The sequence below is a fragment of the Ambystoma mexicanum genome, chromosome 12 (genome assembly GCF_040938575.1).
Source record: "Ambystoma mexicanum isolate Mex_15411 chromosome 12, UKY_AmexF1_1, whole genome shotgun sequence".
In the NCBI taxonomy this organism is placed as follows: domain Eukaryota; kingdom Metazoa; phylum Chordata; class Amphibia; order Caudata; family Ambystomatidae; genus Ambystoma; species Ambystoma mexicanum.
Window position 1 is genome coordinate 1108548760 of NC_090936.1, and position 14438 is coordinate 1108563197.

At 45.4% G+C, this 14438-nt stretch overlaps 1 protein-coding gene across 2 annotated transcripts in view; it reads right to left on the reverse strand.

Annotated features, from left to right (window-relative positions):
* SFMBT2 (Scm like with four mbt domains 2) overlaps nt 1-14438 on the reverse strand; it is a 957919-nt gene that overhangs the window by 404290 nt on the left and 539191 nt on the right. For both annotated transcript variants that reach the window (XM_069629673.1, XM_069629672.1), the window contains one exon: nt 2049-2295. In XM_069629673.1, coding sequence (XP_069485774.1) covers nt 2049-2295 — 247 coding nt within the window. The remainder of the gene's footprint in view (nt 1-2048; nt 2296-14438) is intronic.

The window sequence follows — 14438 nt, forward strand, 5'->3', positions numbered from 1 at the left end:
GGCATAGAATCATAAACCTTGCAAGGGAAGTACTCCAAACTCCAGGTAGTCCCACAGTGGCCATCAGTAAATTTAGGCCTTGGCATACAGTTTGTTGGCTCACATTAAGCGGAGCAATGAACTCCACAATTATGGCTGAGGAGGATACAGAATGTGTTTGCCGTATAAAATAATTTAGAACAAACACTGCAATAGTGAAAAAAGTGTACAAAATTAAAGCAATACATGTTACAGAAAAATTGTATCTAGAGGAGAGAGGTCCAGGAATAAAATCAAGGCGGGGAGAAGTCGACAGATGGATGATGGGCCTTTCCATTCAAAATGGCCTAGGTTTTGTCAAAGGAAAACACCCACCACCCCCTTAGGTCTAATCACTTAATAAAGTTGCCCGAAAAATTAAAGATCCCATTCCTGCACTGTCTATGATTTTGGAGAATTGCTAAGGGGATCAGAAAATCAGTACATTTTTCCTGAAAATCCTACAATTCTTGGACTAATGAGGACCATGTGAACCTACCGAGTACCCTATACCCGAGTACATTTCAACCACATGCTCCATTTTGCTGAAGGTACCAACATTGATTTATTCTATAGTGAGTGTAGACCACTATTTTCAATCATTGTCATTGACAATTATCACTGCTCTTGCAAGACCTACGCAATAACACGTCTCTTCCAAGAATTGATGTGGAGATGAGTATCCCTCACCTATGGAGGAAAATGTGCATAGCCAAACAATTTATAGTCAAAAATGGCTCTACAATATAAAGGCATTATTGGAGTTATACAGGGTGATATGGGCTAGCATCCTTACCCTCAACCCATATCCAGTGGCTTCAACAAATAGAGGGAAAAATCTTGAGAAGCATAATAAATCTGCCTAAGGCAACTCCAGTAGAAGCACTTAGGCTGCAATATGGAGTCACATCCCTTAAAACAAGCTGGGCCGTCCAAAGAGTGATACTCTGTTGAAAATATCAGCTGGAAAAATGAAGACAAATTAACTCAACAGCATATTGGGCTTGATAGATAAGTCTACACACAATAATGCATACTTGGCAGAACTTAGAGCATTCACAGTAGCATAATTAGAAAACTTTGAAATAATGATGGAAGATGCCCTAGACGGTCCTAAAATTGATGTTATATTGAAAAAGAAGGCCAAGATATTTGACAAAATTCAAAACATTGAAAGACTATCTGGCCTAACTAGATATGCCGAATACTGTAAGCAAAGATTTGTAGCAGACTCCCCCTTTTTTGTTATCTAACTAAGCTCTGCTCCAAAGCTGTGAAACGATTCATAATAAAACTAAAAATGAATTTAATTCAGACTAACAAGCTTATGGGGTATCTGGTGAGGCCTTCCTTGTGAAGACCGTATATGTCGATTATGTGGGGATGAAATAAAAATTAGCAGGCATGTTTTAACAGATTGTCCAAAATATGAAAACCTTCTATGAAACTGGATATAGAGACTATTGCACATATTTTACATTTATTAACTCTGATCAATTTTGGAATACCATGTTTAGAGCAGACACAGTGGTTATATCAGCAAGCTGCCGCTCATATATGGGAATAATTAGAAAAATTAGTAGAAGTCTCGAAAGATGAAAAGAAACAATGATATGTCGGTTTTAACTGTGAATTTGGTATTTTACTGGATTCTTTTAGAAACATTGGCAGAATGTGTATAAAGGGACGAAGGAGCTACTATTAACAAGTCTGATTATAATTTTGAATATTTAAATCTTTGTTTTCTATGAAATGTGTGTACAAATATGTAATGTATTAAAATGTGGTATTTATTATGTTTTTAAGGCTTGTTCAATAGCCAAATTACACAATAAAAAACAAAAAAAGATCTCTTTCTATTGTCTGCAGCTAAACCTTGCTTAGACTGCTTTGGCCTTTTCAGAAGAACTTAATCTATGTTTGGTAGCTTGTGTGCATCCAAGTTAATGAGGCTATTTGCAAAAGCACTCAGAAATATTTAGCCATAGAAGGTGCAGTTCATGTATATCAAATGCTCTATATTTGTGTACCTGAAGGTGGATCCATCTTGTAATTATTCTCTTGACACCAGCCAATAGGTCGAAGTCTACAATCCAAGTAAAATAACCACTGATCGCAGATATCAGCCCCTTCCAGCCCAACGTATCGAAGACGTAGCCGTCCTCCAATGTTCTCGATCACGCTGACGATCCAGTACTGGAAGGGATTTTGGGAATCCTGCAGCTCCATTAAGGAATCCACAGTGAGGAGGTCTACAGAATTCTTCCCTCTCAGAGGCTGTTTGGAAAAAGTACAGATTTTCAGTGTAATCAATCAAATTAGAATATACCCTTGAAAGGCATCATCTAAATGCATAATCTTTCCATATGACACCCATTGTACAAGCAAAAAGCTTTGAAGAAAAAATGTCAAACAATTATAACCTTAGCAACAAATTCATAACCATGTGAACACACTCACACATATCACTCCTGGATATTTGAGCATGTTCTGTGAAAATCTAAAAATATGTGTTAGTGCTTCACCGGGGAGCGTGGGTGACTTCAGAAAACACCAACATTTGTACAACTCCTGAGAGTACGAAGAACTGCAGTGCATGTTTCATTCAACAAAAAAACATTATTAATTCATATACAAGAGCTACAAGAGCAGTGCAAATCGATACGCATGCATTTCAAGATCCTGTGTGCGGAGGCAAAGTGGGAAGTTCCAGATGGTTTTGGGACAGTCTTGCAGGCTATAAGAAGGGTCACATGGAAAATCTTGCTGTGTTCTTTTATGCCGTCACGTGATACTAAAGATACTAAACTAGAAGGGGTTGATATCAAAACCTTGTAAAGATTACCCCGTGGGCTTTGGTGAAACCGTCTTGACTTTACAGGGCACCACTCCAATCCAAAGAAACATCACAAGCTCAGTTTACCCTGACTGTGAGTGTTTGAGGATAGGACTGCATGCCCAAGAGTAGCACTAGCAGTTCGGACTACACATCTGAATAAGCACGAGGCTACTGCCCACAAGTTTCAAAGGCCCAGTTTCACTAATCATGATTCATGGCAATGGGCAGAGCCAGCGCTGTAGACTCCAACGGACAGACACTGAATCCAAGACACTCTATCCTTTCATCCCCGAAGATGATGAATATCAAAATTTGCGTGCAACAAAGACATGTTTGGATTCAGGGAGTGTTGTTAAAAATGTACAGGTTGTGAGGAAGCATGCGATAAACCTTCACCAGCACGATGTACGTTGACATCAATACCTCGAGGCCCAAACACACAAAGGGCTTTAAATGTATAATTGACCCGTGATAATATGGAAATCATGATGCTAGATTTCCTCGCAATGGTTTCTCATCTTCAAGACAACCGTTGTTTCTATTTCAACCTTAAACTGGCGTGATTGTGCTGGAAATTGAAAGAAAAACACCTATGTCTTTTTCTAGTGTGAACTCACATTTGTGCTAAAATAAAAACTGTTTTCCAATTTGTGGCACAACTATGTGTTGTCTCAGTATTGTCCAAGTGAGACTCAGTACTCAGGGGGGAATATTGCAAGGGAATTTTCAAATATTTCTTAAAATGAAGTGAAAAGTATACATGAAAGCTGCTGAGATGATATATGTCCTTTCCCTCTAAATATTCAAGGAAAGGATCATTTAATAACTCCAGCCCTAGAAAATGTGGGGAATGTGTTTGATTTTGGAGCCCCTTGGGTGGAGCTATCCAGAAGGGCCTTCCATTTTGAGAAAAGGCTAAGGTAGAGCACAGGCTTGTGCCGGAAATAGAAAACTCCATCAGATCTGCATGCTCTGGAAATAGAGATAATGTCCTGAAATGCTGGTCTTGCTCTCTCTCGCTCTCGCATTCTGTCTCAGTTTGTCTCTCTCTCTCTCTCTCGCCCTGTATCTCTCATCCTTCTCCGCCTCCAGGTCGCCTTCAATGTGGTTGAGAGTCATGATGCCGGGTGTGCGTTTGCTAAAGAATCTCAACCATTCCTGGCAGAAGTCCAACCAGAGATAAAACGCAGATACCTTGAAGTGGCTGTGGTTTGTTGCATTGCAAAAGAAGCTATTACAAATCTTGAAAAATAGGAAATAACACTAGACACTGGCTTTCTTTTAAATGTAAAAAGGTTAATTTCTAGCATTCTGTAAATGTAAATGATATAGACAAAAAAAAGAATGTTACACTTGCCTTACCCAGTAAAATGCATTACTAAAACGTAGACTAAACATACAAATTATATTCTGATTGAAGGTTATCATTTTGAAATGAACAGTCCGGTATACTGGTTATATGCTTTAGAAATCCTACTACGAGAAGGTGGAAGCGTACAGATAGCACTAATGATGTTTCCTGGTTGTTTTGTGTGAAATAAAAGTGTTCTGGGAGCAAAGGAATGAACACAAGAAAGGTGTTGTATGATTGAATCACCCAATACGTAATGAGCACAGGGCTTTGAAATAATGTTGTTATTCACAACTTTCATCCAGCATTAAAATGTTTGCAACCATGTACCATATACACTGATTTTGATAGCCTATAATACTGATGTGAGAATAAAAGGCTCGCAACATATTGTCATTTTGGAAACTAATTGAAAAATAATGAAAAAGGAAATGATTTTCATTTGGTTATTGCAATTTAAATCCTTATGACCGGCTCCCTCGCCGCGCTTCCTGCACTCATCTTGTTCCCTATTGCCTCCTGGGGCTACGTGTTCCTCACCTGTTGGTATTCCACAGTGTGTCCCATGGCATTTCCAAGATGGCCGCCCCCTTTGTACATGTTGTTTGCCCAGCCTGAGTGATCACCCATTGGGTGTCTCCTCTCTTTAAGCAGCCTATTGGGGAGCGGCAGGCATCAAACGGCCCCGTCACCAGAGGCCCACGCCCAAGGCCCATGTCTGCTCCCTGTCCGCTACCAGGCTGCTTCAAGGTGAGACGCTGCCCCCCTGTTGTATGCATGTGCCAATGTGCGTGAACCCCCGTATCTAGCTGTCCCTCCATTGTATGCATGTGCCAGTGTGCCCGAACCCCCGTATCTAGCTGTCCCTCTCTTCTATGCATGTGCCAGTGTGCCTGAACCCTGTTTCTAGGTGTCCCCCCTGTTGTATGCATGTGCCAGTGTGCCTGAACCCCGTATCTAGCTTTCCCCCTGTTGTATGCAGGTGACTAAATGTGCCCTCCCAACTTGAGCCTTCGTACTTGTGTTGCAGCCACCATGCAACATGAGGTAGGCTCCTTGAATGTGCCCATCTGATTGACTTTACTGCATCTTTGTGTCGCAGCCGCCCTGTAACATGGGGTTAGGCTCCTTGAATGTGCCCTTCTGATTGACTTTACTGCATCTTTGTGTCGCAGCCGCCCTGCAAAATGGGGTTAGGCTCCATGAATGTGCTCATTTAATTGACTTTACTGCATCTTTGTGTCGCAGCCGCCCTGTAACATGGGGTTAGGCTCCATGAATATGCCCATCTGATTGACTTTACCGCATCTTTGTGTCGCAGCCGCCCAGTAAAATGGGGTTAGGCTCCATGAATGTGTTCACTTGAATTCTGTTTGCACTTTTGCGTGTGATGTAATTAATTACCTCTGTACTGCTCTCTATGAGTATTCACTTCCTGCGCTTTCTTTCTGTAACCATAAGCACTGTAACCAATCTCTTAAGCATAAGCGCCCAGGTACCTCTGGGTTTGGTGTGCTATATAAATCAATAAATAAATATGTCACTCCAGGGGGGCCAAAGGACATCTGGCTTCTTCTTTCTGGCTATAATGTTTCTTCTCACGTGCACAATTTCGGAAGAGGCCGGACTGAGCGATGAAGAGAAATCTCAAGGCACGGATGGCCGCGCCCATGTTCAGTTGCCAATGCACAGATATCCTCAGATAATGATACAGGCATACAATATTTTTCTTATTTCTTGCCCTCCAAAAAGGTACATTTCTAATTCATAGATACGTTTCCAGAGTACGTGGCAGTAGAAGAGTTTTCTTTCATGAAGAGTAGGAAGCGCATTAAGGAGTAAGACGTGATCTGTGCTGGTTCACTGGCTGATGAGTTAACCCACACATTTTTCACAGGTCACCCTGTTTTTAATGAGGGACATTTAAATATGTTTTGGTCCCTTGGGGCTTGTGACATTGTTGTCGGGGGGAAATTCTACCAAGGTCGGCTGAGCTGTCCGCGGACCTCCGGGCAGGGAGGCCCCAACTCCTCCCGTGTATCCCAAAAAGAATGAGTATGAGGCACACGCAAGAAGCAAGGTGGTTCTGCTGTTTATTGAACAAACGGCAGGGATGGGTCAAGGAACGTACGCATCCGTCCTGACACTCTCTCCTCATCATGGGCTCGCAGGCCCTTTTTACCTTAGTATGACGCGCTACTTGCGTCACCTGGGAAAGTTAGCAAAAAACCTATCGCCACTCTGGATTGGCTCCTCGAGTGGTAGGGTTAGTATAGCATACGTATAGAGAGCATTGTTAGTGGTTGATGGTTAGTCAGGTGGTATACTTGACACATGAAATTGATACATGAAAATTTTTACATGGAGACCCCTGAGGATTGGTCAATGTTAGTGGCGTCAGTGATAAGAGCCCCATGTTCTGATTGGTCCACACACGAGCCCCCCAGTCTGGGACCATCGCTGTTCCCAGCTCGCGGTGCACCTGTCATTTGCAACAATGTTTCACTATGAGTACGTGTAGACAATGTGAGATTTATTCATATGCTGGAAGGCCGACTACTCCCACCGCTGCAGATGTCCTTTGAGACGCTTAATTGTATCTGCCTGAGTCTTGAAGCGGGGAATCCAGGCGTCTCCCTCCTCCCGGGCCTGGCACCCTGTCAGGTTCGGCTTGGTCACGTGAGGTGGGACCGTGGTTGAGGCAGAATTCTGCACAATTAATATTGCATTTTCCACTGTGTGCCTTGCTTAATTGCAGGTGTGACCTTGGCGTCGGCTTGTGGCATGCGAGTTAGCAACATTGTGCCCTTGACTGTCTGCTTTCGCCGGGCTCATTCTGCGGGATCAGCACCTGTACTCTTGCTCATTCAATGTTCATGGAAACTCTTGCTTGAGGCCTACTTGGGCCTGGTGTATAGGTGGAGCCGTTTGATACACAGGCACTTTAGGTTATGGTATCATATTGCTTTATCCCCAGTATCGTGTCTTCATTATACTTTTCATTATTGTGCATGGGTTTAGGAGAAGCGTGAGCAAGCTTTTAGATGAGTTCATTGTGCGTCTTGCGTTTCTGCATTTTGAGAAGCCTATGTGAAAAATAATAAAGATGCGCGTCTGTGGGTGTGTCCGTCACCTACGTCATAGCACTGAGTATGTTCTTCGTGTGGATTGGTGTGGGAGTGTCCAGTGTGTATGTTGCACGGGTATTCTGACCGTTGGCTGGGTCGTCATGGCATCTCTAACGATGTGTTGAGTTAGTGCTGGATGATTCAGTCGAGTCCCTCCATGCCGCAGGCGTCGGCAAGGGTATGGCAGGCTGGCGGGCACACGGGAGGGCACATCCGTATGTTCTTGTACCAGGGTATTTGGTTGTCTGGTAGATGGGCAAACTCCTCTCGTGGCGGGTGCCTGGGCCGCGATCCTCTAGGCCAGAGGAGAGAGGGGATTGGTGGGAGCCTTTTCTTCCATTCTCCCACTTCACTGTTGACTATGATTGTCTATGTTACAGGATCAGGTATGACTTTATAACAACTAAAAATATCCTAAGTTTATATTTAGAAGCAGATTCCTTCTAACAGACATACAAAAGGGAAACTGCCACCTCAGAGCAAGTGGAGCGTGTGCGCCTGCTGCAGTGTTAGTACTTTAACTCTGTGGTCTAACCAATCCAGCCCCACCCAACTCACCCCTATACTAATTGTTAGCACCCAAATCCACACTGCTTTACTGCTCCTAATGCTATGCTATTGATTTCATTGGATTTTTATAGCACGCTGCGTTGTTCTACATGTTATTGCTTACAAGACCAGCACGTTGCCCCTGTGCTATCCTCCGGGCACACGTTAGTACCCATGTTAATAATCCATGTACTACACACGGCATGTGCTGCACGAATTCCTTAGCTCATAGCCCTTCCTACAGAGCCAAACATGCGGGCGGAATTCAAAGGCGTGCCAGCGAGAGGCTTGGAGAGATAATGGCTCAAATGACTAAGGATGCTATGATTAAGATTCAACAGGGAAAAGAATCATCTAACAAGCAGATGTCTGTGTTAGAAACGCTTTATGGTAAATTGAGAGAAAAAACATCTTTGTTTTGGAACAAGCTGTCTCAGATGAACTCAGAGTAGGGAGCAGAGGTGCCTAAAAATAGCCAAGAAATGCTGTGATTACCAAAGGATATGACTAGGGTCATTCACTGAAGTACTACAGCCTACACTACTAATATGGCTATTAAACTTGCCACATAGAACACATTCAGACATTGAAAAGGCACACACTACTCTACATTTTAGAACATTACAGGGCAGAGGCCTTCCTTTTTTAAACAAAACAGATGAGTTGAAAGCAGCAAGAGATGTAATTTTAAAAAGACACAAAGGGTAGGAAAATACAAAATCAATGCTTATGTATGTCATATTTCCTACTTGCTTTTTGCAAAATTCTGTGTTGAGCACCTGCAAGCTGCCCAGCTGATTCAAAGATTTTCAGCAGCAGAGTAGTGCTGTCGAACCTTTTAATATTGTCCATAATGGCATTCAGTGTTGGTAATATTATTATTCTCATTATAAGTGACTTTATTTTTAGTTTGTTTTGTTATTTCCTATTTTATGAAGTTGTGGGTTAGGTTACGGATAGCCTGGCTGGTCATGGTTTTGTGAAAAGGTCATGATAGATTGAGTATGTTTCCCTGGTCATCATAGCTTGAGTGCATCATAGCTTGAGTGTGTGTCACTGGTCATCATAGCTTGGATGTGTTTCCCTGGTCATCATAGCATGGGTGTGTTTCTCTGGTCATCATAGCTTGAGTGTATCATAGCTTGAGTGTGTGTCCCTGGTCATCATAGCTTGAGTGTGTTTCCCTGCTCATCATAGCTTGAGTGTATCATAGCTTGAGTGTGTTTCCCTGGTCATCATAGCGTGGGTGTGTTTCCCTAGTCACCATAGCGTGGGTGTGTTTCCCTGGTCATCATAGCGTGGGTGTGTTTCCCTGGTCATCATAGCTTGAGTGTGTTTCCCTGGTCACCATAGCGTGGGTGTGTTTCCCTGGTCACCATAGTGTGGGTGTGTTTCCCTGGTCATCATAGCTTGAGTGTGTTTCCCTGGTCATCAAGACTTGAGTGTGTTTCCTTGGTCATCATAGTGTGGGTGTGTTTCCATGGTCAACATAGCGTGGGTGTGTTTCTCTGGTCATCATAGCTTGAGTGCATCATAGCTTGAGTGTGTGTCCCTGGTCATCATAGCTTGGATGTGTTTCCCTGGTCATCATAGCATGGGTGTGTTTCTCTGGTCATCATAGCTTGAGTGTATCATAGCTTGAGTGTGTGTCCCTGGTCATCATAGCTTGAGTGTGTTTCCCTGCTCATCATAGCTTGAGTGTATCATAGCTTGAGTGTGTTTCCCTGGTCATCATAGCGTGGGTGTGTTTCCCTAGTCACCATAGCGTGGGTGTGTTTCCCTGGTCATCATAGCGTGGGTGTGTTTCCCTGGTCATCATAGCTTGAGTGTGTTTCCCTGGTCACCATAGCGTGGGTGTGTTTCCCTGGTCACCATAGTGTGGGTGTGTTTCCCTGGTCATCATAGCTTGAGTGTGTTTCCCTGGTCATCATAGCTTGAGTGTCTTTCCCTGGTCATCATAGCGTGGGTGTGTTTCTCTGGTCATCATAGTGTGGGTGTGTTTCTCTGGTCATCATAGCTTGAGTGTATCATAGTTTGAGTGTGTGTCCCTGGTCATCATAGCTTGAGTGTATCATAGCTTGAGTGTGTGTCCCTGGTCATCATAGCTTGAGTGTGTGTCCCTGGTCATCATAGCTTGAGTGTGTTTCCCTGGTCATCATAGCGTGGGTGTGTTTCCCTGGTCACCATAGCGTGGGTGTGTTTCCCTGGTCATCATAGCTTGAGTGTGTTTCCCTGGTCATCATAGCGTGGGTGTGTTTCCCTGGTCACCATAGCGTGGGTGTGTTTCCCTGGTCATCTTAGCTTAAGTGTGTTTCCCTGGTCATCATAGCGTGGGTGTGTTTCCCTGGTCACCATAGCTTGATTGTGTTTCCCTGGTCATCATAGCTTAAGTGTGTTTCCCTGGTCATCATAGCATGGGTGTTTTTCCCTGGTCATCAAAGTGTGGGTGTGTTTCCCTGGTCATCATAGCTTGAGTGTGTTTCCCTGGTCATCAAAGCTTGAGTGTGTTTCCCTGGTCATCAAAGCTTGAGTGTGTTTCCCTGGTCATCATAGCGTGGGTGTGTTTCCCTGGTCATCATAGAGTGGGTGTGTTTTCCTGGTCATCATAGCGTGGGTGTGTTTCCTTGGTCATCATAGCTTAAGTGTGTTTCCCTGGTCATCAAAGCTTGAGTGTGTTTCCCTGGTCATCATAGCATGGATGTGTTTCCCTGGTCATCATAGTGTGAGTGTGTTTCCCTGGTCATCATAGCGTGGGTGTGTTTCCCTGGTCATCATAGCTTGGGTGTGTTTCCCTGGTCAACATAGCGTGGGTGTGTTTCCCTGGTCATCATTGCTTGGGTGCGTTTCCCTGGTCATCATAGCTTGGGTGTGTGTGTTTCCCTGGTCATCGTATCTTGGGTGTGTTTCCCTGGTCAACATAGCGTGGGTGTGTTTCCCTGGTCATCATTGCTTGGGTGCGTTTCCCTGGTCATCCTAGCTTGGGTGTGTGTGTTTCCCTGGTCATCATAGCTTGGGTGTGTGTGTTTCCCTGGTCATCATAGCTTGGGTGTGTTTCCCTGGTCATCATAGCATGGGTGTGTTTCCCTGGTCATCATAGCTTGGGTGTGTGTATTTCCCTGGTCATCGTAGCGTGGGTGTATTTCCCTGGTCATCATAGCATGGGTGTGTGTGTTTCCCTGGTCATCATTGCGTGGGTGTGTTTCCCTGGTCATCATAGCGTGGGTGTGTTTCCCTGGTCACCATAGCGTGGGTGTGTTTCCTGGTCACCATAGCGTGGGTGTGTTTCTCTGGTCACCATAGCGTGGGTGTGTTTCCCTGGTAATCATAGTGTGGGTGTGTTTCCCTGGTAATCATAGCGTCGGTGTGTTTCCCTAGTCGTCATAGCGTGGGTGTTTTTCCCTGGACACCATAGCGTGGGTGTGTTTCCCTGGTCACCATAGCTTGAGTGCGTTTCCCTGGTCACCATAGTGTGGGTACGTTTCCCTGGTCACCATAGCTTGGGTGCGTTTCCCTGGTCACCATAGCTTGAGTGCGCTTCCCCGGTCATCATAGCTTGGGTGCGTTTCCCCGGTCATCATAGCATGAGTGTGTTTCCCCAGTCATCATAGTGTGGGTGTGTTTCCCCGGTCACCATAGTGTGGGTGTGTTTCCCCGGTCACCATAGCGTGGGTGTGTTTCCCCGGTCATCATAGCGTGGGTGTGCTTCCCCGGTCACCATAGCGTGGGTGTGCTTCCCCGGTCACCATAGCGTGGGTGTGTTCCCCCGGTCACCATAGTGTGGGTGTGTTTCCGCGGTCATCATAGCTTGGGTGGGTTTCCCTGGTCACCATAGCTTGGGTGGGATTCCCTGGTCACCATAGCGTGGGTGTGTTCCTTGATCACCATAGCGTGGGTGTGTTTCCCTGGTCATCATAGAGTCATAGAGTGGGTGTGTTTCCCTGGTCATCATAGCTTGATTGTGTTTCCCTGGACATCATAGCGTGGGTGTGTTTCCCTGGTTACCATAGCGTGGGTATGTTTCCCTGGTCATCATAGCTTGAGTGTGTTTCCCTGGTCATCATAGCGTGGGTGTGTTTCCCTGGTCACCATAGCGTAGGTGTGTTTCCCTGGTCATCATAGCTTGAGAGTGTTTCCCTGGTCATCATAGAGTGGGTGTGTTTCCCTGGTCATCATAGTTTGGATGTGTTTCCCTGGTCATCATAGCGTGGTTGTGTTTCTCTGGTCATCATAGCTTGAGTGTATCATAGTTTGAGTGTGTTTCCCTGGTCACCATAGCGTGGGTGTGTTTCCCTAGTCACCATAGCGTGGGTGTGTTTCCCTGGTCATCATAGCTTGAGTGTGTTTCCCTGGTCATCAAAGCTTGTGTGTTTCCCTGGTCATCATAGTGTGGGTGTGTTTCCATGGTCACCATAGCGTAGGTGTGTTTCCCTGGTCATCATAGCTTGAGAGTGTTTCCCTGGTCATCATAGTTTGGGTGTGTTTCCGCGGTCATCATAGCTTGGGTGGGTTTCCCTGGTCACCATAGCTTGGGTGGGATTCCCTGGTCACCATAGCGTGGGTGTGTTCCTTGATCACCATAGCGTGGGTGTGTTTCCCTGGTCATCATAGAGTGGGTGTGTTTCCCTGGTCATCATAGCTTGAGTGTGTTTCCCTGGACATCATAGCGTGGGTGTGTTTCCCTGGTTACCATAGCGTGGGTGTGTTTCCCTGGTCATCATAGCTTGAGTGTGTTTCCCTGGTCATCATAGCGTGGGTGTGTTTCCCTGGTCACCATAGCGTAGGTGTGTTTCCCTGGTCATCATAGCTTGAGAGTGTTTCCCTGGTCATCATAGAGTGGGTGTGTTTCCCTGGTCATCATAGTTTGGATGTGTTTCCCTGGTCATCATAGCGTGGTTGTGTTTCTCTGGTCATCATAGCTTGAGTGTATCATAGCTTGAGTGCGTTTCCCTGGTCATCATAGTTTGGATGTGTTTCCCTGGTCATCATAGCGTGGTTGTGTGTCCCTGGTCATCATAGCTTGAGTGTATCATAGCTTGAGTGCGTTTCCCTGGTCACCATAGCGTGGGTGTGTTTCCCTAGTCACCATAGCGTGGGTGTGTTTCCCTGGTCATCATAGCTTGAGTGTGTTTCCCTGGTCATCAAAGCTTGAGTGTGTTTCCCTGGTCATCATAGTGTGGGTGTGTTTCCATGGTCACCATAGCGTAGGTGTGTTTCCCTGGTCATCATAGCTTGAGAGTGTTTCCCTGGTCATCATAGTTTGGGTGTATCATAGCTTGAGTGTGTGTCCCTGGTCACCATAACTTGATTGTGTTTCCCTGGTCATCATAGCGTGGGTGGGTGTATTTCCCTGGTCATCATAGCTTGAGTGTGTTTCCCTGGTCATCATAGCGTGGGTGTGTTTCCCTGGTCACCATTGCGTAGGTGTGTTTCCCTGGTCATCATAGCTTGAGAGTGTTTCCCTGGTCATCATAGCGTGGGTGTGTTTCCCTGGTCACCATAGCTTGATTGTGTTTCCCTGGTCATCATAGCTTGAGTGTCTCATAGCTTGAATGTGTGTGTCCCTGGTCACCACAGCTTGATTGTGTTTCCCTGGTCATCATAGCGTGGGTGTGTTTCCCTGGTCATCATAGCTTGAGTGTGTTTCCCTGGTCATCATAGCGTGGGTGTGTTTCCCTGGTCACCATAGTGTAGGTGTGTTTCCCTGGTCATCATAGCTTGAGAGTGTTTCCCTGGTCATCATAGCGTGGGTGTGTTTCCCTGGTCACCATAGCTTGATTGTGTTTCCCTGGTCATCATAGCTTGAGTGTATCATAGCTTGAGTGTGTGTCCCTGGTCACCATAGCTTGATTGTGTTTCCCTGGTCATCATAGCGTGGGTGTGTTTCCCTGGTCATCATAGCTTGGGTGTGTTTCCCTGGTCATCATAGCGTGGGTGTGTTTCCATGGTCATCATAGCTTGGGTGTGTTTCCCTGGTCATCATAGCTTGGGTGTGTTTCCCTGGTCATCATAGCGTGGGTGTGTGCGTTTCCCTGGTCATCATAGCTTGGGTGTATTTCCCTGGTCATCATAGCTTGGGTGTGTTTCCCTGGTCATCAAAGCTTGGGTGTGTGTGTTTCCCTGGTCATCATAGCTTGGGTGTGTGTGTTTCCCTGGTCATCATAGCTTGGGTGCGTTTCCCTGGTCATCATAGCTTGGGTGTGTGTATTTCCCTGGTCATCATAGCTTGGGTGTGTGTATTTCCCTGGTCATCATAGCGTGTGTGTATTTCCCTGGTCATCATAGCTTGGGTGTGTGTGTTTCCCGGGTCATCATAGCGTGGGTGTGTTTCCCTGGTCAACATAGCGTGGGTGTGTTTCCCTGGTCATCATAGTGTGGGTGTGTTTCCCTGGTCACCATTGCGTGGTGTGTTTCCCTGGTCACCATAGCGTGGGTGTGTTTCCCTGGTAATCATAGCGTGGGTGTGTTTCCCTGGTAATCATAGCGTGGGTGTGTTTCCCTAGTCGTCATAGCGTGGGTGTGTTTCCCTGGTCATCATAGCTTGGGTGTGTTTCCC